This window comes from Cyprinodon tularosa, unplaced genomic scaffold (genome assembly GCF_016077235.1).
Source record: "Cyprinodon tularosa strain WSP-4 unplaced genomic scaffold, ASM1607723v1 ctg40, whole genome shotgun sequence".
In the NCBI taxonomy this organism is placed as follows: Eukaryota; Metazoa; Chordata; class Actinopteri; order Cyprinodontiformes; family Cyprinodontidae; genus Cyprinodon; species Cyprinodon tularosa.
In genome coordinates this window covers 938497-959491 of record NW_024039119.1, presented here as the reverse complement: position 1 = coordinate 959491, position 20995 = coordinate 938497, and the positions used below count along the sequence as shown (strand labels likewise).

At 36.6% G+C, this 20995-nt stretch overlaps 1 protein-coding gene across 3 annotated transcripts in view; it reads left to right on the top strand.

The window, feature by feature from the left end:
• The window catches only part of cpne5b (copine Vb), a 210091-nt gene that overhangs the window by 135762 nt on the left and 53334 nt on the right, over positions 1-20995 (top strand). For all 3 annotated transcript variants that reach the window (XM_038298082.1, XM_038298080.1, XM_038298081.1), the window contains 2 exons: positions 12557-12660; positions 18908-19012. In XM_038298082.1, the coding sequence (XP_038154010.1) occupies positions 12557-12660; positions 18908-19012 (209 nt within the window). The remainder of the gene's footprint in view (positions 1-12556; positions 12661-18907; positions 19013-20995) is intronic.

Here is a 20995-nt window from a genome sequence, read left to right as displayed (position 1 = left end):
AAACCTGGAGTTTTTTTTTTAGTCACAGTAATGCAAAAGAGGACTTTATACATATGCATAATGTTCAAGTGATACTAAGCATTTTTAGCTAAAGGCACATTCTTCTAGAAAATGATCTCCTGCTGATTTGGTGATAAAAGATTCTTTAATATTTTCCTCATTATGCTGCTTAAATCCTCGCTGGAATATAAACAGAATTTCATTTTGGTTTTCTGTACTGCCTGCAGGTCTGGTGACCATTTATAATATTATACTCTAGTTTTTCCTTTTTATATATATAGACTGTCAGGAGTAAGAGGAAGATTTGGGTCACTTGGTTTTACTTTTTCACCATTTTAACTGTAAGGTGAAAAAAATAAAAAGTGAATTTCGTAAAATCTCCATAACCATCTTAAAAAGCGCAGGCATTATTTTCTTGTGCTAAAGAAATTATGCCCTGAATATGTTGGTGTTTTTAATGTTTAGAACAAGATCATTTTTATCAGAAGATCCGGTTATGATCATTTAAAAAAAACCCAGCTGTTGCTGTTTGGTTTGTTTTTTCTGTCTTTCTGTACATTTGGCAGTTAAAAATCCATTTAACACCAACATTTTCCTCTGTTCCTGTCATTTGAAAATGGTGATTAATGACAAAGGGATGTGGTTCAGATATCCAGGTGAGATGGTTCTCATGCACAAATTTGATACAGATATAGAGTTTTTTTTTTTTTATTAATAAAATATTACAATAACAAGACACAACAATGTATGGAAGGTGTATTCATAAGTTAACTAAAAATTGTGCACATATTCCAGAAACAGATGGCTGTCACATGTGGTATTCTGTTATAAATATGTAACTAGCTAATATTTAAAGCTTTGATTTCATTTAAAAATATATATATGACATGAGCACTTATCCTAAATGTTATTTATTGTGATGCTAAAGTACATATGGTTTCTGTGCCTAAACTATTAGTTTCAACCCTGCTTAGCTGCTTAAGTTGAAACTGATCAAAATGTTATGACACTGTTTTTGTAAAATTCTCCTAAACTTTAATTTGAGCTAAGTACACAACTACTCCATAAATCTTGTTAACTCTGGAGCTGACAATTAATTGGATTTGCAATAAAAAGAAATCACAGTTTAAAAAAACAAACAATTTTCAAATCGCAGACGATACTGTACTTTCATTACATTAAATTCCACAAGAACTAAGTCTCAAAATTTTTTACTCCAGCACTTTAGGTGGCAGTAATATGCTTGCAGAGAGCCACCACACAGATATTTGCAAAGAGAAAGTTGCAGTTACTGCATAAATGTATACACGCTATTAGAAGTAAAGTCCTGCAAGAGTGGACCCCTGGATAAGCTAGCTTTCAAAACCATAAAATAACTGAAACCCTGGAGTAAAACATCTACATGCATCTGGTTTGCACAAAGAAAAATGGTAATAAAATTGCAATATTGTTAGAAAATAATCGCAATTTTAATTTTTGACACAATTCTTAAGCTCTGGTGTACTATAGTATTTTTAGTATTGTAGGAACATCAGAATCTGCATCACAGCTGACAGGTCAGACTTAAAGTATATGCAAGAAAGTAGGTCCTATATCACATGATAAATCACAGGATGGATGCAATTTAATTTAGGAGATCATAGGTGGACAAAGGATATTAACAAAAAGAAACTGGTGGCCACTTTGAATGACTGTAATAATGGGGATGTTCTCAAAGCACATCATTTCAGAGCTTCTATGAACCACCACCTCTTATCTCTATGCACTACAATCTTACTGAAAAAGTCAGAAAAAAATCAGAGAGAGAAGCATCTGTATTGAAAAAGACATATAAGATGGCACAAGGATGCAGCTTTGGCTTGTGAAAATAACAAACTTAAAATAACTTAAATAAACTAGCTTCCTTCAAAGACCAGTCCACTATCTGCTTAGGGTGAGCACAAGAAATATCCTGCTGCAAAAACCTTGTTAGGATAAATGTGCAGGTGGAATAAAAGGCTTTAGCTGTGATGAGCCAGTGTATTTGTGTCCTTGTTCATCATACATAATTATATTATTCTATTAATCCCAAGAGCAAATTCTCACTCCCTTCCTTACTCTATTTGAAAATGACTAGTCTTCCTTCCTCCAAGCAAAGCAGACTGTGCACTCTTTTGAACTTTGCATGCTTCTCTTATGTCAGAAGCCCCAAGCAAGTGTACCTGAGCTTACATCTGATTTAATGGCATGGCTAAGGCCAGATCATAACAGGATAGGTGAAAAATAAAACACCTAATGTGTTGCAAAGGTTCAACATTAACCTGATTAAATGTGCCGTAGCAGGACCTCAGAAGAATTGTGCAGGAAAAAAAATATCTACAAACCTCCATAAATTTAGCCCCTTTATGTTGAGAACAGTTGTTTCAATAAAAAAAAAAAAACCAACAAAACTAAAGAAAAAAGATCACCAATCTAAAAGGAATGATAGGACAAATGCAGAATAAGTAATATTAGATGGTTACTTTCCCCATTCTATAATCTTTGTATTTGTAGTTTCAATAATATCACTTTTTGGGGGATAATCTTGATTTTAGTTTTGATTTAAATCATAGATATATATCACAATATTTCCAAAGTGGACAGGTAATGATGAATGTCCACCATATGGCTTTAATGCAGTTAAAATGTAACATAGGTGCTAGAAAGAGGAAGATGGTTGTCCCTTTTAATCAGGTTTGATGAACTAAACAGTAAAAGATTTAAAGGTTTCAGAAAAATGATTTTATACTAGAATGCCACTAAAACTTTTCGATGGTGTAAAAACATAATTATCTATGCAATCAAATTATACTTTTTAAGCTAATGAAAGTAAACTCGGAAGAAATAATCGGTATGGGCAGTTATAATTATGTGCAGAGTGAGATTTTATAATATATAAATAAAAACCTCACCTGAACACTTGTTTTTAATGAATTCATTTGGATTTCCGGTAGAGTTGTCATTAAAAGTTTAATAAACAAGCCAAAAAAAAGCCTCATAACCAATTCACAGCACTGCAATTTAAAGGAGGTTGGTGCTTAAACTCTGAAATGCTCATAACACTGTTTTGTTTGGATAATCATTCTTCCTTCTTGATGACATTAATTTAAGATTCCATTATGTAGGCACACATAGTGAAAATGAATTAGAATATCACCAAAAAGTTTAATCACAGTAATTGAATACAAAAAGTAAAACTTATTGCTTGCAACAGTAAGCTCAATAAAGACTCAAACTGCACTGTTATTAAATCAAATCAATAAAAATTAGTGGTGGGCATAGATTAATTTGTTAAATCTAATACTCTCACTGTAATCTTGGAATTAATCTAGCTCATTCTAATTATGCCAAATGCATTCATGATATGTGTGTGTGCTACCTCCAGAACTTAAAAGAAAAGGTTTACAATTTTTTTTTATGTTTGTAAAATCACATTTATTTTCCTCTTCTTATTTTTTTTTGCTAATTTTTTTACTTTGTTTATGTTGCAAAAAATAATGCCCAACTTCCAATTATAGATGTCCCACTTAAACAATATAGTGTCTCCAAAAATCAGACACACATGTTGCCTCCATCAACTTGTCATCTTTCAAGGCTTACTCCATGGCGTGCTGATCATGTATTCTCCCCATGATAGTTGGCCTCGCAGGTAGTTTGTAAGATGGGTCTCATGTGGCGACCTGGAGAACGAGCTCCAGCCCATCAACCATCTTAATGGTCTGGCAGCTTGTGGCTATAAACTAGGCGAAGAGATTGGTTAGCCTGGCTGATAGAGCCCTGCTTATGGCTGCATCCATGTCGGCACATCATGTTTGATGTGTTACTTTCACAGTACGCCAACACAGGTTGGAGGACTAATTTGTTCTCACCCCCAGATATACATACGTGCTAAAATATCAAGGTGAAAGTCACGATTAGTATAGAACCAGCTCCCGACCCAACTGTGAGAAAGGATTAACAGTGATATTTCTTTTTATCGCCCAATAAGAGCCTGGCATTAACGCTGATAACTGCCCAACTCTAATAAAAAAATGTTCAAACAGAATTTTTGTGTTATGACTGCTGCTGAATTTTAGAGTTTGAGATGGGCTAAACCTGCAGCATCGGTAATGTTCAGCCAGTCCTACACCACAGACAACATACAGTGCTGTCCTAACTGTTCAAATAAGAAAAAAGACTGGGCTGCTGCTCAGTGAGAAAGTCAGCTTTGCATTGTGTTTGAGAATGGGAGCAACAAAGTGTGCAAGAAGAGTGAAAGGCATAGAAATCATGTTGCTCTGGGTCCAATATAATGTTTCAATATTCAGTGATGGGTTTGGGACTCATGTCATGTCCACTGTTATTAAATCTAAAGTCAGTGGCTCCTGACAAGTAATCATCTGGACACTGGCTTCCCTCAGCAGTAAAGTTTTTTTAAGGATACTGATTTAATCTTTTAGGAGAACTTGGTACCCATCCAAGCTGCCAAATAGTCAATAGCTGGTTATTTGGCTTCATTTGTTGGCAAACTGGCATAATCTAAACCCCAGAGAGAATTATTATCAAGAGAACATGAGCAACACAGAACGAATAATACAGACGAAGAGAAGGCTGCTAGTAAAGCAACCAAGGCTTCCAATGTTTCCTGGCATCTCAAATTATGAATTTCCTAGAGAGATTCCTGTTGATCCAATTTAGTTAGCAAACATTTAACTACCTGTATCAGGACCCCCTATAGTTAGTGTTAAAGATGTCTGCTTTAACAAACCTGCCATCATTAAGACGAGGCAGACTCTAATTTCTCCAGTCTATTTAACACAGTTTCGCTTGATTTGCTTCGTCAGAAACTCCAGAAAATTTAGATGGAGGCATCAGCCATCATTTAGATCAACGACTATCAACAAACATACTCGTTTGTTACCACTTATGTTGTCTCTGGGTTAAGCGTTTAACCAGTTGGTTAGCAGCTCAGGAGCAGCACAGGAAACGGTACCATTTTTTTTTAACTCCGTACACCTCTGTAGAAACAAGTGGAAGACTCTGTTGTCATGGGGTGTGATGCATGGAAACAATCATCTGATCCTAGAACTGAATAAAACCAGAGAGAGATATGAGGGTCTGACAACCCCTGAGCTCAATTTCACTTTACTTTAACCTACTATTCCTATTGGTGTAGAATCCTTTAGTACTGATGTTGGCACAATAACAAGAAGTAAATACTTGTATATTTTAAATCTGTCAAAATATATAAAACAATTATTAATACACTTTATAGCTCCTAATACAATTATATTTTTATTTCTCACCAGCATAATCCTTCTTTGGATGTATTAGTTTTAAAAAATGTTTTTTTTTTTTTTTTTTTTATGTAGCTACGATGTTTCAGTTTCATTTTGTTTACATGCCTTATCTTTCTAGGGTATAAAGAGGCTTTGGAAATCTGCAACATTTTGCTAAATATTTGATGGTTTTCATCCTAAATAAAGCTGCTGTCTCTATGCGTTCAAATGCCAATCCCTGCTATCCTTTGCTTCCTCTTCTGTGGTTCCATTGGACTTGTTGGAACAGCTTTAATGCTTTTAAAGTTGGTTTCACACTGTGCAAAGCACCTGAAAGACAATAATAAGTATCTTTTTTTTTTTTTCTCATAGTTGTGGAGGTTTGAGAAAAGAGAAAAAGTCCTGCAGTAAGGAACAGGAAGCTACAGTGGCTTTGGTAACAGTTACTCTCTTCCACTAATAACCAAATTTAGCTGATTTATTTTGCAAATAAATCAGCTACTGATTTTTTTTGTCAAGTTAAACCCAATGAGACATAAGTCAGGCTAGTAAACAACCACCTTCATCCAGAAATCACTTAAATACAATCCACACACTTGTATGGGATCCAGCTGAGAGCGTGGATATTTGTTCTCGTTGTTCTGACTGAGCACTCAGCTGCAGACAGCATGAAGAAAAACCATCCAATCAGCTGGATGTCCTTCATCACTGTCTATCCTGTTACGTCCACCTCCATTATTTTCTCCCCTCCATAATTTTCCCCCTTCTTTATCAATTTAGCTTTTAAGTGATTCGTGGTGACACACATTCTTGTACTTGCACTGATCTATTCTCTTGTCATAAATAATCTTTCATTCATCCCCAGGGGGTTAAATCTGCCTCTACCTTGCCTGCACACCTCTTTAAATATTGATACTCTGATTCTCTCCATATTAGCAAATGGCAGTTGATCACAGAGCTTTGTGAGGGTGTGTGTACGTGCTGCAGAGCATTAATGAGCCTGAAGCAGATGCATATTTAATATCCCCAACACATTCTATCACCATAAATGCTTTTATGTCCCCATCATAATGTGGAGATTGTCTCGTGAGCCCCAAGTCGAAACAGCAACACGGCCAAACTTTGTGGAACCAAATCCTGTGACCAGCTTGTTCAGAAAGTAGCTGTTGGTCCAATTAAAGCCAGAATAGCTTGTTAAAACATCTGAACAACACTGATTTACATCAGGGGTGTTTAATCTCTTTTATCCCCCTTTGGTCCACAAATTGAAGAGATGCCTTTGTGTATTTGAATTTAAGATACAAAATTTAATAAAATTCAAAAATACTTCATTAATCCCAAAGGGAAATTAAATGTTGCAGTGGCTCATAAGTTATTTTTAAACAGGTGCTGTAGGTGTTGATACCTGTAAGCAGGAAGGATCTTCTGTAGAGGTCTGTCTTGCACCAAATCTGGAGAAGCCTCTTACTGAAGACACTGTCTTGTTGTTTAAAAACTCAGGATGCTGAAGCGGATGCTCACTGTTGTTCATAATGTTCTTCACTTTATAAAGAATTCTTCTTTGTGAAATGATCTCCAAAGGTTCTAGAGAAGTTCTTAGAACAGAGCTTGCGTTATTTATTAACTTGTTGAGCTTTTTTACCCAGCTTTGTTACCCCAGAAGACGGTGGAATAAGAGAACAGACGTAGAGAAGATATGTAGCATCTTACTGCAAACACTGAAGGACCTAAGCTTCCTTAGGAAGTACGATCTGCTCTGTTCCTTCTGGTAGAAGGCTTCACAGTTGTGTCTCCAGTCTAGTTTCTTGTCCAGGTGAACACCATTTTGTATTTATTTGTATTTATCCTCCTCAACCACCTCCACTTCTTCTTCTTTGATGTCAGGTCTAGTTTTTTAACCTCTTACACCCTCAGGGGGTATAAATAAATTTCTGCCTGACAAAGACACACAAAAGTAAATCACTTATAGCCTCACAGCTATTAGATTTAAGAAGAAACTTTTGGTACCTCTGTAAAGGTAAGATGTCATAGAACGGTTTTCTGGTGTCAGCACCATTGTAGCTTTGACCCTGCCTGAAATATTAGGGACAAAATACAAAATATTTTGCATTTTTTTAACCTCGCCAAAATTTTCTTTGAAATTAACATTGCAAAACACTACCAAAATATTATTTATAGCACAAAAAAGTAGTGCAGACTTTTAAATCTAAATGTTGTGGAAAAATATACCAAATTTTGACTCAATCAGATGAATCATATTTATTTTAGAATGGTATTAGTGAGAAATTTCTTAGGCGGAGAGGCCATTTTGGCACATTTATCCAAAAATGTCACCAGACTGTGCCAAATGTGTTTTTTACATCAATACTGGGGGTTTGTTAAAATTACGAGGTCACGTAGCAGCTGGATTCACCGGTGGGTCCGTAGGGTTCTAGGGGTTAACACTAATATATTAAAAACTTCTAAGTATGAATGCACTTTTATCACAATCCACATATGGTCACAAAATATCTTCTTCTGAATTTAAACCCATGCCATTGAATTCTCGAAAATTCTTTAAAAATATTATATCAGCATTCATTTATAGCTCTTTCATGTGGAAAATTATGGAGGGAATTTTGTTCCTTTATTGTTGCAAGCAAAGATCACCTTTTGTAAATTGAAGTTTAAAATAAAAATGCAATACAGAAAAGAAACTTTGAAAAAACCCTTAATCAAAAAATATTTTAAGATTAGCTTTGCCTTTTTCAGATTTTATCTATTCAAATCCTTTTCATTTTGTTATTTTTTTTTCTTTTTGTCATATTTCTTTTTTTCTAATTGTACTTCATCAAATGTCCGTTTTTCAGATTGAATTTTCGGAATTACGTTTTCTTAAAACTGCATTTGACAGAACATGTTCTCTTAAAAAAAAGCTTTTCTATTGGCCTTCAATTGAAGAGAAAATGATTTATAAAATGCAATCTGGGTAAATGAGGCAATGAGGCCACGCAAAGGCAGCCCACTGCTCCCCAAGGGGATGGGTTAAATGCAGAGAGTGAATGTCTTTGCTCTGTATTTGTGCTCTGTATCAGTGAAATGACATTAAAATGCAGCTATAGAATATTAATTGCTGTGTATGTCTTAGTGATGGTGTTAGATGGTTTGTACTCTTGGAAGTAATTTTGGGGGGGCATATCCCCTTCACTTTTTCAAATGTCTGTTTCGGTCCCCTGCATGTTTATTGTATAAAAACAATTTTACAGTTACTAGTATGAGCTACAGTACACAGACATTCATGGAGGACTAGCACCAAGCAGAAAACTGCAGCTCCAGCTGAAGCCCACTTCCCTGAGTTTAGATTGCCCAGAAGCTCCTGATTGGCCACAGTTTTTTTCTTGTGTGATTGGTTGTCATCGCTGTCACTCCTGACATGCTCATTTTGCAAACATCTAATGTTCCACTGAATGGGGTCCGTGATTGTGAGATCAAAACGTTGAAGTTATTTATATAACTTAGTATATAGTTATATGTTAGTATATAGTTGTATACTTCTCCCACTTCTGAAATCGAAATTTCGTCCATATTAGTACTAATTGCTTTACAGACCATTATGTTCAGTGATGAGACGTGCTACTAAATACAATTCTTCCAAACACAAATTGCCTCGTCCAAGGAATTGAATTAGCATTGGCTGATATCAATCAGAAGGAATCATAGGTATTTGGACTAAGCTTCTCTTTATATTTAACAAACTGTGAATTTGGAATGTATGTATTTAGGATGACAGAAAAATATGTTGCTTGATATTAAACACAAGCTTAGATGCTTTAGGTTTAGAAATATAGATCCTACATACTGTTGGCAGTTCAGTTTTATCGTTTTAGACATGCCACACATTGAATGTGGCTCTCTGTGAGCAAACTTTGCATGTCTCTCTAGGTTGTTTTTTTTAAATGACCCCCTGTATGCTTCCAGACCCTCAATTTTCTGCCCTACTTACAGGTTGCAATGACCTGAGGAAAATAACTTCATCTTGTCATGTTCTCTAAGGTTTACAAAGCCAGTCCTTCTATAAATGAGCTGACAGGCGTTTGAATCAGCAGTTTATTTTATGCAGTGCAAGTTGGTTTTTTTATTGCTCCCCAATAATTGTTACAGCACACATTTCAATACATTCAAACATATAGGGGAAAAATTATTAAAGTGCTTTTACATCCATCACAAGGCAGCCCACGGCCCTCCCAAAGGATTACAGGAGTTTTCTTTTTAAATAGATTAGACTGCAAGCTAGAGTGAAGTGTGCGTAGGCGGGCTGTGTCAAAAGCCAGTCATGTAGAGTGCACGTGTCCTCAGGGTGAGGGCATGAATGCAGATATAGGTCTCTTCTTTTTGCTGGAGCTGAGTGGATGTGATGTGCTCAGGAGTGTGTGCTGCTCAGTGTCTGCTAGTGTCAGATAAAGAAACACAGCCGACATGTTAGCAAAATGCACACAGGCTCTAAAATAATATTCCAGATCTGTGTGGAAATGCAAACTGCCACACACTCAGATGGACATTGCTGTTCTGATTTGCTCCATGACACAAATCAAAACTTAAAGGGCTTGCTGAAAATATTTAGAGCTATAAACTGAAAACTATAGTGATATAACATTTTATAGTATCAATAAAGTACTTTTGTATCAATATAACCTTAATAAAGCCAGTGTGCTTCAAATATTAGTGGCTGCTGCTTGAAAGCCAGTGATACTGTAAGTATCACTGGCTAGTAAGTCAGATGCCATCAGAAAATAAACAGGTTGAGACTGAGGAGTAGGCTAACTACCAAATTAAATTCAACAACAAAAAAGTGATTTAAACTTTAGCTTCACAAAAGGCACTATATAGAAAATGGATGACAAAAAATTTCAAACAAGTTCAGTGCTTAGGGAGAACATGATTACTATAAAGAAAGGTGTATTTTTTTTTTTATCTAAATTGTGGATTTTCTAAACAGAACCTCTGGATTCCACATTTAGTCTCTTCAGATTACTCTTTAAGAACCACAAAGAACCCCAATCTATTTTCACCTTTCAGGATCAAGTAAAACTCTAAGTTTCTTAACAATGTATATATATATATATATATATATATATATATATATATATATTTTGTCAAATAGAATTACAGAACTGTTTTTCTCAGCATCATAAAATATCTGTAATTCCTTTAAAAACAGCTGAACTGTAGGTCAGAGATATAATGTTGGTCAAAGAAAAACAATTGATCTATTTTACATCTTTTCAAGTGAGATTATAACTTTTTGCATAAAAAAATGTAAAACATTATCATATAATGATCAATTATTTTCTACAAGATCATTTCAAAAATAAATACCAACTGTCTTCAGTAATATCAAAGGAAAACAGTTAAGTTTTTTTAATATTTTCTTAGGAAATTAATTGCCTTATTTCTTCAGTGTAAATGATTTAAGAATCTCATCTTTAGCAGCCTTTATTAACACTTATCATAAGTATCATGTTTAGCATGGTACCTAGCATACTGGTGTCACCCTGTTGGTGAAGCCTGAATAATTCGTTTAGATTCTCCGTAGAAAACAGTTTCTTGACGTTACCCTTTTCCAGCTCTGATCTTCCTTCGACTTCATTATAAAACATGAACTGCTATTGAAAAAAGAATCTAACTGTAGGTATTCTTTGCAACTATTCAGAAAAATCAGAAAAAAAACATGCTTCTGCTTTTTGTTTGCTTCTCTAAAATCTACTGCAAGCATCCAAAGCGCTCCTACAGGTTGTGACAGGTATCAGAAAGTGTTAGCATGACAACTGTTGCTCATGATAGGATCGGACTAATGTTGGCAAGACCTTTACCCCATGAATGCAGTTGCCCGATTAAAAATGTAAAATGCTTGTATAACATTCAGGTTTACACTAACATGAACACACACACGCACCCACTGAAATAAATGCTGGATCATTAGGTCGTGTTTGTAGATAATGGTAGAGTGGTTTTCTGGCTGAGAGCCTGTAGTCTTCAGTGTTAGGCTCCAAAGCTAGTGACATTTACAATATGCAGACTAACTCTGACAGAAAAACTTCTTATAAAAAGTAAAACATTTTGTGAAATTTGAAGATGTTCTGTTTTTGTTGTCTGTTTTTCTTCTTTTTTTTTTTGCTTAACTCTTAAAATCAATGACTGAACATATTTAAGAAGATCTTCTGGACAGTTTGACTATTTATACATTCTCATTCATGTAATAAAGCATAAAATAATGAATATATCCACCTGATATTCATAAATGAACTCCAAATTTAGGGGGCGATAACATGGTGTTTAGAGTAGTGCTCCTAACCCCTTGGAAGGCTCTACGTTCCACTAACACACAGTGGACTGCCACTCGGGTCCGTTCGGCCCCAGAATGCAGGTCAAACATGTGCAGCCTAATGCTCTCTAGGGGATGAGTTATATGCAAAGGACCATCGAAAGCTATAAAATTGGAATATCAAAAAGACAATATTGAAAAGTTATGAATGTTCAGCAAGTTATAAATAAAGGATCAAAAGCCTATGGTAATATATTTTGCACACTTAATTCACTTTTTTCTGCCCCAGTCTTTAAATTCCTGCAGTGGATCAACATTAAAACAACATAAGAATCATGTAAGAATAGAAATAGATTTTGATGCAGGCTATAGAAAATGGAACACAATCAACACTGATGTAAAGCCCACGCAGGTCAAAGTCTAAGAGCGAGCATCTTTGGGGTGCTGCAGGTTTTAAGCTAACTGGACTCCCTTCCTGGATATTTTCTATCAACATGTTCCTATTATTATGAGCTTTGTATGTAGAAAAATATATTCCAACAATCTAAGACAACAAATCAAGTTCTTATACCTGGTGTGACTGTTTTGGCCATGAGGTCATATATAGCCCTCTGCTACTCAGTTGAACACAAAATATAGTTATAGACAATTTTATATAGTTGATATTCTCTTTCATTGAAAATAATATGCAGTGGTCAAATATCAGCTGCTTATTTAGAAAATAGATGTCGATCTGAAGCTCTTGAAGTGCATTTCCCATCTAGCAATTTTACTATACCTAAAATAACACTTTCCTTTATGCAAATTCCATAAAAAATGAGATGGACATTTTTTTTTTGGTAATGTATGATTGTCAAGCACTTTCTAACAGACAATATAGTAACTCTTTATGTTCTTCTGATATTTAAAAAGTTGCAACAGATTGGTATGAAGCAGCTTAAAGAGATTTGCCATCATTAATGTCAATGCCTCTCTGCAGGACAGTGCCACAATGCAGTTCTGTGCCAACAAGCTGGACAAAAAGGACTTTTTTGGCAAGTCTGATCCTTTCATGGTTTTCTACAGAAGCAATGAGGATGGAACGTAAGTTCAGTTGTTTCTTTATTTTGTTCGAATGTTTGGCATCAGATTGTCTTGGCCCTTTCTTGCAAACATCTGAGTAGACATCGTGATATCATGTTTAGTAAATAGGCTACCACCACAGAAGTCTTATGGTAGAGTCTTTTTCTTGAACTTTAATCAAACTTGGATTCCAGCACATCAAATACATCCAACCACCATAGCTTCACAGATGGACAGAAGCTCCTAAGACTCATGTAAAAAAAAAAGAATATCCATATCTCTTGAAGGACGTTACATTTACATTTTGTCACATAAATACAGATATTCACTACTGAAAAAAAAAATTAAAGGAACACTTTGTAATCAGACTATAGCATCAAGTTAATTAAACTTCTGGGATGTTGATTTGGTCAGGTAGGTAGCAGAGGGGGTTGTTCAGTTCCAGCTGCTTTGGTGTTAATGAAATTAACAACAGGTGCACTAGAGGGGCAACAACGAGACGACCATCAAAACAGGAATGGTTTTACAGGCAGGGGCCACTGACATTTTTTCCCCTCCTCATCTTTTCTGACTCTTTTTCACCAGTTTTGCATTTGGCTAGGGTCACTGTCACTACTGTTAGCATGAAGCGCAACCTGGACCCTACAGAGGTTCCACAGGCAGTTCAACTCCTTCAGGATGGCACATCAATACGTGACATTGCCAGAAGGTTTGCTGTGTCTCCCAGCGCAATCTCAAGGGCATAGAGGAGATTCCAAGACACAGGCAGTTACTCCAGGAGAGATGGACAGGGCCATAGAAGGTCTACAACCCATCAGCAGGACCGGTATCGGCTCCTTTGTGCAAGGAGGAACAGGAGGAGCACTGCCTGAGCCATACAAAATGACCTCCAGCAGGCCACTGGTGTGAATGTCTCTGACCAAACAATAAGAAACAGACTGCACGAGGGTGGCCTGAGGGCCCGACGTCCTCTAGTGGGCCCTGTGCTCACTGCCCGGAGCTGTTGAGCTCGATTGGCATTTGTCACAGAACACCGCATTTGGCAAGTCTGCCATTGGCGCCCTGTGCTTTTCACAGATGAGAGCAGGTTCACCCTAAGCACATGTGACAGACATGAAAGGGTCTGGAGAAGCCGTGGAGTATGTTATGCTGCCTGTAACATCGTTCAGCATGACCGGTTTGGTGGTGGGTCAGCTATGGTCTGGGGAGGCATATCCATGGAGGGACGAACAGACCTATACAGGCTAGACAACAGCATCTTGACTGCCATTAGGTATCGGGATGAAACCCCTGCACCCATTGTCAGACCCTATGCTGGTGCAGTGGGTCCTGGGTTCCTCCTGGTGCACGACAATGCCCAGCCTCATGTGGTGAGAGTATGCAGGCAGTTCCTGCAGGATGAAGGAATTGATACCATTGATTGGTGCCCACACTCGTCTGACCTAAATTCAATAAAACACCTCTGGGACATTATGTTTCCATCCATCCGACACCACCAGGTTGCACCTCAGACGGTTCAGGAGCTCAGTGATGCCATGATCCAGATCTGGGAGGAGATACCCCAGGATGCATCCGTCCTCTCATTAGGAGCATGCCCCGACGTTGTCAGGCAGCATACACGCATGTGGGGGCCATAGAAATTACTAAATACTATTTTGAGTTGCTGCAACGAAATTTCAGCAAAATGGACTAGCCTGCCGCATCATTTTTTCACTGTAATTTTTGGGTTGTCTTTGAATTCAGCCCTCTGTAGGTTGATCATTTTCATTTCCATCAAATGATTTGGCATGCTTTTGTTCCTAACACATCACCCAGTCTGCATCAGTATAAATAAACAGCATGATTTGTTTCCCCATTGAGATCTGATGTGTTTTCAAGGTGTTCCTTAAATTTTTTTGAGCAGTAAATATTTAATTCAAATATAATTCATACATTTTTATCAAGTGGAAGAAAACTTAAGCAGGTTAAGATAATGTGAATAGTATGCATATAAGTATTCAGCCCCCGTCAACTTTATGTTGCAACATAAAAACAAAAGATCATATATATTTTTTTAAGCATTATTTTGTGTATTTCATAAAGCACTGCTTGATCTATCATTTGGAGATGGAAGAAATATATAATGATTAGTGGTGGGCATAGATTCATTTTTTAAATCTAGATTAATTTTACTGTAATCCTGGAATTAATCTGGTTTAAAATGGCTCATTTGAATTCTACCAAAGGCATTCATGATATGTTTGTGCTACCTCCAGAATTTAAAATGATTAATTTTGTCTTCTTATTTATGATTTTGACAGTTATTTGTCATGTGTTACTGTGTTTTTGCTGCGAAAAGGTAGATTGTCCCACTTTAACAATATAGTTTCTCAAAAAAATCTGACTTTGGGGCAACAGCATTTGAGCATAATACTAAAATCTGTGTTTAGAATGTCTATAGTTATGTGAAGATCCCGAGGTTTTTAACCTTTACCTACATTCACCCAAGCAATCATCAAGAAGCAAATATAATGTTGTGGTAATCATTCGTGGTAATCATTCATGGTAATCATTCGTGGTGTCTAAATTTAAAGTTACATAACATTAAGGTGACCAGATTTCTGAAATCAAATCTGGGGACATTTCTTGCTCGTGGATAAAAATCAATACATCTTATCGAGATGAAATTAGGAAACGGGGACAGTAATGGTTTCATATATTTTTACATATTTATTAATATTTAAACAACAAAAATCAAGTGTAAAAGCCAGGAATGTGCCTTTCCAAACGTTTAGTATATCCTAAGATTAATAACATGAATAGTGTTATTAGTAGAAAACTAGAACTGTGTCTCTGGGTTGGGGCAAAGTGGTGGGGGTGGGAGCGGAGGGGTCAAGGGTCATTAGCAGGGCTTTCCAATTTTGGGGGCCCAATGAGCTCTGCCGCCTCCTAAGGGGAGAGTGACATGAGGAAAAGAAATTTAGAAAAGTAAATACAAACATTTATTCTATGCCTGTGGCTGTCTGTTGAGACAGAGTTTCCCCACCTCTTCAAAAAAGTGCAACAAATACTTATTCTGTTTACATCTACTGTACATACCTATAAGAAATATTTTTTTTCTTCATTAACATAAAAAAAACAAGTAGTAGTCAAGCCTGCAGGTAAAGGTTCATATATGTTTCTTACTGTCACCTAGCCAGATCAATTCAATTTAGTTTATTTATATAGCGCCAAATTCACAACACATGTCATCTCAAGGCCCTTTACAGTTCAACCAGATCATACAGTCAAATCGATACAAAGTTTTCTATCTAAGGAAAACCAGTTGATTGCATCGACTCATTGACTCTTCAGCAATCCCTCACACTAAGCATGCTTGTAGCGACAGTGGAGAGGAAAAACTCCCTTTGAACAGGAAGAAACCTCCAGCAGAACCAGGCTCAGTGTGAGCGGCCATCTGCTGAGGCCCACTGGGGTTCAAGGAGACAGAAGCAGAGATACAAAAAGCAGCTGTAAAAGGCGGCCCCGTCCAGGAAACACACAGCCCTAATCCTTCTTTTCACAGCTTCTGTATTGTGCATTAAGGCTTCCTCTTATGTTTCCTGCTCTCTGCTTTACTCCTCAAAGTAAAATTTTCTCCCTTCTTGTCAACCGTTTTTTCTATCAGAGTTCCTAGTTTCCTCCTCTCTCATTCAATCTCCTTTCTGTCTTTCTATCTTCTTCCTCACTCATCCAGCATCAATCTTACATTATTCTAAAACAGAGACATTATATAATCAAAATCACCTCCAAAAAAATTAGGATGTGCAACATGAAAACTTATTATTATTAATGTCTCATCTAAATACTAAAAATTCTAATTACCACAATATTAGGAGCTACAAGCAAAAACCACATAATAAATGGACATTAAACAGGTGGTTATCTCTTCCTCCATCATTCTCAAATCATGTAGATCTTGTCTTATTCAGTTCTCCTGTTACTGACTCCTATTTTTTCACAAGGAACTTTCATATATATCCAAACTGAGCAGTAAAAAAGCACACCAAAAACTGGAAGTCTATACTCATAAATCACAACCATAAATCATCAAAACAAATTGAAATAACTCTACTTATAATAACTATCTGAAATATAAACTAAAGGTCACCTATCCATTCTAAATCATCTTTATACAAACCCTTATTGATCCCTGGAGAACCAGCGTACCAGATTAGCGCCTTACAAGGAGTTTTCAATCATTTTGCTACATTTTAACCCAGCGTCTTTTACTCATGCTCAACTCGTGGTCTGGTCTTACTTTTTATTACTGTTTTAACCTGGACACAAACCAAACATTTATCACAAGATCAGGCCGATCAGAATAAAATTAATTGATTAACACACTCACCATCACTCAGCGTAGCTCCCCATCAGTTGCCACAGGTTGTAAAAAACGAACTTCCTCTTCTTCTTCTTCTTCTGTTTTAAAAGTGATGCGCTCTTCTTCCTCTTTGTCTTTTAATGGCAGCTGACATCCAAAAGGATCATTACCGCCCTTATTGTGGTGCGCTCTGTTCCTTATCTTTATGTTATCAGCAGCGCAACCAGCTACCGTAATACCTATTTTTGCGCGCAACAGCTCTACTGTAATAACAGTCTACACGCAACATTTTTCGCCTCGGTAAAATCGGGGACATTTCCGGGGACAGCTTTAGCCGGGGACAGGTGGTCCAAAACGGGGACAGTCCCCGGAAATCGGGGACGTCTGGTCACCCTACATAACATAGCCTACCTAAAGTGAAGGAGTGAAGTTCCAAGCTAGCATAGCTGAAGTGTAAATTAACGCAAAGGTAGTTATCGTTTTTGATAGATGTCCAGTGGTTCTCATCTTTCGAGGCTTGCTGGACATGTATTATCCTCAGGATAGTTGGACTTACAGGTAGTTGGGTTAGATGGGTCAAATGTGGCCGCCTGGAGAGTGAGCTCAAGCCTATCATCTTCAACCACACTGATGGGATGGCAGCATCTGGCTATCCACTGAGCAAGTAGATTGGTTAGCTTGGCAGAGAGAGCTCTGCTGATTGCCATCTTTCGCATCGGTTGCTAAATGTTCAAACAAGTTGTGACATACAAAATCTCAAAAAACTTGCATGTGTAATTTTTTCCTTTTTTAAGTATTGACTTCCTGTTTTCTTTTCCAAGGCATCTTGCAAACATGTATCATTTTCCTTGCAGCTCACAAAGTTGGCCTATTTTGAATCGATCTATCTCCAAGATTTTAAGTTTGTGGGGTTGAAAAAAAAAAAGTATGTGAGGCAGAAACAATTTAATGAGATGAGCTGTGGGTTGCATCCTCGCTCAATCTTAAAGGAAAACTGCTGTGGTTACTGAGGCATGTACATCATCGGAGGCTGTAAAAAGAGCTGGGTAAAGTAAATTCCCATGATATTACTTATAAATGAGTCTAAGACTGCAGAAATGAAGAGAAAAAAGAGGCAATTAATGTAAACATGTAGAATGAGGGAATAACAAAACTCAGCATCTGCATTTTAATGAGGGCAAAAAAGCGGTCATTTACAGAGGCTATTTGCTAAAAGGTGTATAACACTTTCCAATCTCCTCACAAGAGGAGCACTTCCCTCAAAGTACTCCCCAGGTGACTGTAGCGATTCGTATTTGGAGCAAACGTCAGCTGTAACTTGCTAAAGATATCTACAGGCTTTCCTGAGAGTCTTTTCTAACAAATTTAACCATGCTGGAATAGATCCCTTAGTCCTGCTCCAAGTATTTTCAATTGGTGCAAGACAAGGGTGCAAATTAAAGGGTAGTATGGGTGAAAAAGTGATTAGGCGTTAAAAACTTGACACACTCAGTTTAGCACAAACAGCCTAATCCAGGGCTTTGGGTAAGACAAGAGTGTGAAACACATTTCTGCCTTTCAAAAGAACCTTTGGTTGGTATCTACTCTGCAAAACACTCCACATATCTCAAAAATCCATGTGCAGGTCATTGTCATGCTTGTTTAAATTGGTCTCTGCGGTCTAAAATGTGGGACCAGAGGAAAACAAAACCCTATTTAAAGCATTTCTCCTGGCACTGTGAGATAATGACTGACTTATATCTCTGCTGTTTCTTCTGGATTTTATTTTTCTTTTTCTTTTCAGTCACATACTCCTCCCCCTTCTTTGAATATTTAGTATATTTCTCTTTCATTCCCTCCGGGTGTTGAAGGCAACAAAGAATACAATTTCATCTTAGCACTCTTCTTGAGGATATCCTTTTTATGTCCATTTTCTTCTGCCTCTAGGTTTACTATCTGCCACAAAACAGAGGTGGTGAAGAACACATTAAATCCAGTATGGCAGCCCTTTACCATCCCAGTGAGAGCACTCTGCAATGGGGACTATGACAGGTACAACACTCTCCCCGCACTCTATATCTTCAAACTGTTTCCTTATTCACCACTGTATTTCCCCCCTGTATCTCTGCCTGATTAATAAAACATAATAGTATATTCACCACAAATGGGATCTGCTGTCACTGATTACTGTTACCTCAGTCAATGGACTGCCATTACGGCTCTTAGCGCCTTTCTAATAAGTCTACAAAGTGGAATCAGTTTATATATAGAAATACTTTAACCAGTGGGAATCCATACCTGTTTGTTTAAGCTTACCAGCTCAGGAAGCTATTAGTGTTTTATTCATTAGTATGAACCTTAGTTCAAAAGCATTCTTTACCTATGTATCCTAAAAAATGTATTCATCAATCTTTTAGTAATTATATAATTTCCACTAACAATCAATATTTTTTAGCATGCATGCAGCTAAAGATAAGTTTTTAATTTATTTTATATGAAAGAATTCAAAGTTACCACCTCTTTATTTTGCAAATGTGATCAATGAAGGTTTAAAGGTACAGTCACGTTATTTGGCATTAAATGCTAGCTCACTCCAGTTGGATAGAATGGCTTCATGACAAGTCACAGCGTCCTGCTGGTTTAGTATTTATTTTGGTCTATTAAGCTTTGTTTTTGCTCAGTTTGTTAGTAAAGACAGCCTTTTTGTGTATGTTTACCATAACAGCATCTTTTGACCAGGATTGTCACTGCTGATGTGTCAATTGGGTCAATGAGCCGAAGAAAAGGAGGCAAGTGAGTAGGCAACGTCTAAAGGAGTTGCGAGAAAAAAAATAATAGTTCCAGATTAAGAGTAAGAGGGCTCAATAGGATGTTTAATTCAAAAAGGGATAAAATTGGAGTTGCACTGGGAAATTATTCTGTTCGCTTTGTAATCATTGTGATGTAGTTGATAGACTCGTCAGTACATGTCCTTGCTAATAGTATTACTGGTGTTATCAGTGCTATTAACCATGATTATTTACAGTAGTAGTTGCATTGGTAGCCTCATGTCCGTTTATGTCTGTTCATCATGTCTGGTGCTGCGGTTCTATTTAGGAGCAAAAGGCACGATCTAAATGCTATCAAGACAGACAATTGGAGTAGATGATATTTTATTATAATTAACTAGATTTTTGGTCTTTTGTTATTAGCATATGATGTGATTATTCACTGTTAACATCCTACATGTGTCCAGTCATTTTTTACTATGGTAAATAAATTACAAAGGGTATTCTGTAAAACTATGTGAATGTGTATAAAGTAACAGCACATGCAAATATAGAGTGTTATGTTTCGCTTGGCAGAAAAAAATATTGTAGAGTAAAAATTGTGCCTTGCGATTAAATTGGTCATTCGGTCAACCCATAAATATCTTCAGTCAACCAAATGGAAAGAATCTAGTTATTTTACTATTTGTTTTGATTTGTTTTTCATGAATAGAAGGAACGACTGCTAAAAAGAACATTAAATTATTTAGCTGTTACTACATCCTGAACTACATTATCAAAAATATACAGTATGACACCTTCAATTTTGAAACCACAGCTGTTTCTTCCCAACTTTTTTTTATATTCCGTCTCTCATTTTCAATATATTTGACAAATCTACAGCTTAATTACACCCCATACAGTCTGTTCTTTTGTGAGAGCTGAATTTAGACTAAAACTGGTGATTTTTTATTTTCATTTTTAAGTTTCTCAAAAAGTGATTGGAAGATGATACATGGTATTCTTTTAATTTCTTAAGGCAAAAAGAAATCTTTAAAAGGTAACACCATTTCCCCGCCACCACATTTACTTTGATATCTCCCAAAATAAAAACAATTAATTTGCATGATTAAAATCGTAATGAAAGGTTTTCATATTACTAATTAAAATATAAACACTGCTGGCCTGCAAAAGCTGCAGAAGCCTTTCAAGACATCATGTGCGGACTAAACAAAAGGACAGGTCACATGGTTGCAAAAGTCAGGAGGACCTGCAGAGATCAACATTG